General features: G+C 38.6%; 1 protein-coding gene across 1 annotated transcript in view; it reads right to left on the reverse strand.

Moving 5' to 3' along the window:
- The window catches only part of LOC106474638 (putative carbonic anhydrase-like protein 2), a 28,123-nt gene extending 25,383 nt beyond the window's left edge, over window positions 1–2,740 (reverse strand). The window contains exon 1 of the mRNA XM_022402948.1: window positions 930–2,740. Coding sequence (XP_022258656.1) covers window positions 930–990 — 61 coding nt within the window. The 5' untranslated portion in view covers window positions 991–2,740. The remainder of the gene's footprint in view (window positions 1–929) is intronic.
- Window positions 2,741–2,976: the final 236 nt, after the last annotated feature.

Here is a 2,976-nt window from a genome sequence, read left to right on the forward strand (position 1 = left end):
GCGGCTGAAAGGGCGAGCATGTTGGTATAACGGGGGATTCGAACCCGCGACACTCAGATTGCGAGTCGAGAGCACCTAACCACCTAGCCATGCCAAGCCCGAGTCTAATGTGACTCTCTACAGTCACATTTCTACAGTGAACTTTATTGCACCCAACAGCTACTGACTGTTCTCCAGTTTGATGTAGGAAATCAATATTTTTATTTGTTCACGAACGTTAAACTAGAACAACGTTAAAAAAACTATCCTTCAGTTTCCTATGCCATAAAGTTCAATGGAAAAGCTAATAATGGGATGAGGTTGCTTAGGAACATCAGTCTCCGTCCCGGAGATAACTACTCTGTTATCTTTTATAATCTTGCCATGGGTGTTAGTAATTTATAAGAGTATACGTTGTTGTGCGGGAAAGGCCGTTTTACAGTTAAGAAATTTGATTGTTTGTTTGAGTTTCGAATTTTGTGCATAGCTACTAGAGGGTTATCTGTGATATATTAGACAGAAGGCGGTTAGTCAACGCACCCACCGCCAACTCTTGGGCTACTCTTTTACCTACGGAAAGTGGGATTAGCCGTCACATTAAAACTCTCCCACGGCTGAAAGCGCGAGCATGTTTGGGGTAACTGGGATTCGAGCTCGAAACCCACAGATTGCGAACAGAGAACCCTAAACACTAGGCCATACCAGGTTTGACAAATGCGAAATCTTGATATAACTTCAAAAGGTCTAGAGAAAATACACTTATCCTTAAGCCTATTGCAGAAAAGTGGGTCGGTACAAAGTCATCTATTCTGTATCCACTTCATGAAGACACAAGGTTATTAATTAAAAGGAATTGAAGAAAACACTTCTTTTCTTACCCTATGATGATAAAACTTTTAAAATAAACATTTTAAAAACGTGACCATTTTTAAGAAGTGGAGAAAACTTACCTCTAAATGTCAGCGCCAAAAGAAGTCTTTTCAAAGTGATGACTACTGATGATGAAAACATAGTTCTTAATAACACCAGTCAGTATATTACACTCACGGTTACCAGATAACACTAGCTGGTATATTACATTCACGGTTACCAGATAACACTAGCTGGTATATTACATTCACGGTTACCAGAAAACACTAGCTGGTATATTACATTCACGGTTACCAGAAAACACTAGCTGGTAAATTACATTCACGGTTACCAGATAACACTAGCTGGTATATTACACTCACGGTTATAAGATAACACTAGCTGGTATATTACACTCACGGTTACCAGATAACACTAGCTGGTATATTACACTCACGGTTACAAGATAACACTAGCTGGTAAATTACATTCACGGTTACCAGATAACACTAGCTGGTAAATTACATTCACGGTTACCAGATAACACTAGCTGGTATATTACATTCACGGTTACCAGAAAACACTAGCTGGTAAATTACATTCACTGTTACCAGATAACACCAGTCGGTATATTACACTCACGGCTACCAGATAACACTAGCTGGTAAATTACATTCACGGTTACCAGATAACACTAGCTGGTATATTACATTCACGGTTACCAGAAAACACTAGCTGGTAAATTACATTCACGGTTACCAGATAACACTAGCTGGTATATTACACTCACGGTTATAAGATAACACTAGCTGGTATATTACACTCACAGTTACCAGATAACACTAGCTGGTATATTACACTCACGGTTACAAGATAACACTAGCTGGTATATTACATTCACGGTTATCAGATAACATTAGCTGGTATATTACACTCACGGTTACCAAATAACACTAGATGGTATATTACACTCACAGTTACAAGATAACACTAGCTGGTAAATTAAACTCACGGTTACCAGATAACACTAGCTGGTATATTACACTTACGAGATACCAGATAACACCAGCTGGTAAATTACACTCACGAGATACCAGATAAGACGACCTGGTATATTACACTCACGGATTAGAAGATAACACCAGCTGATATATTACACTCATGAGTTATTAAATAACACCAAGTGGTATATTACACTCATGAGATGCCAGATAACACCAGGCGGTAAATTACGCTCACGAGATACCAGATAACACTAGCTGATATATTACATTCACGAGATACCAGATAACATCAGCTGGTATATTACATTCACGAGATACCAGATAACACTAGCTGATATATTACACTCACGAGATACCAGATAACATCAGCTGGTAAATTACACTCACGAGCTACGAGATATCACCAGCAGGTATATTACACTCACGAGATACCAGATAACACTAGCTGGTATATTACACTCACGAGTTATTAGATAACACTAGCGGGTATATTACGCTCACGAGATACCAGATAACATCAGCTGGTATATTACATTCACGAGATATTATAGTTGAAACTCAGTGTAAAGTACAGATAGCCACTGTAATTTTTTTTTCTGACAATGCAAGCATGGTTCAAAGTTTGAATCCATGAAAAATTATCGATAAGAGATATCTGAATCAGGGCCGCGTTATGTTTCTGTCAGCACTGGTTCTACTGAAGAAAAAACTAAGTTTTTTTAGTCATAGGAAAGCCACACTACTCGCACGTGCTGTCCGTTTTCTTAAAGTAGAACATCAGACTGACGAAACCCTTGAACCAACCACACCGAGTCTAAACCAAATAAAGCTATCCCTAGGACTACCTAACAGTACTGGATCCCCTCGCGTCTAGATTCCGAACGAGCCCGATGTGTGGACGTCCGTCAACCGTCTCCTGCTATTTATTCTTAAGATCACCTGCAGTTGCAAATCGATCAGACCTTTTACGACCGCAGTGGCGCCCTCTCACTATTATTCAATGGAATTTTGTATTTACTTATCCTAATTAGGTTTTGTGATTCTTTACATATTAATAAAATTAATAAGAACCAACTTCTTTTTTTTTACGACAAATATTATAGTGATTCAAACCCCAAATATGATCTAAACCCTTTTATCCCGA

This window comes from Limulus polyphemus, unplaced genomic scaffold, assembly GCF_000517525.1.
Source record: "Limulus polyphemus unplaced genomic scaffold, Limulus_polyphemus-2.1.2 Scaffold7466, whole genome shotgun sequence".
Classification (NCBI taxonomy): domain Eukaryota; kingdom Metazoa; phylum Arthropoda; class Merostomata; order Xiphosura; family Limulidae; genus Limulus; species Limulus polyphemus.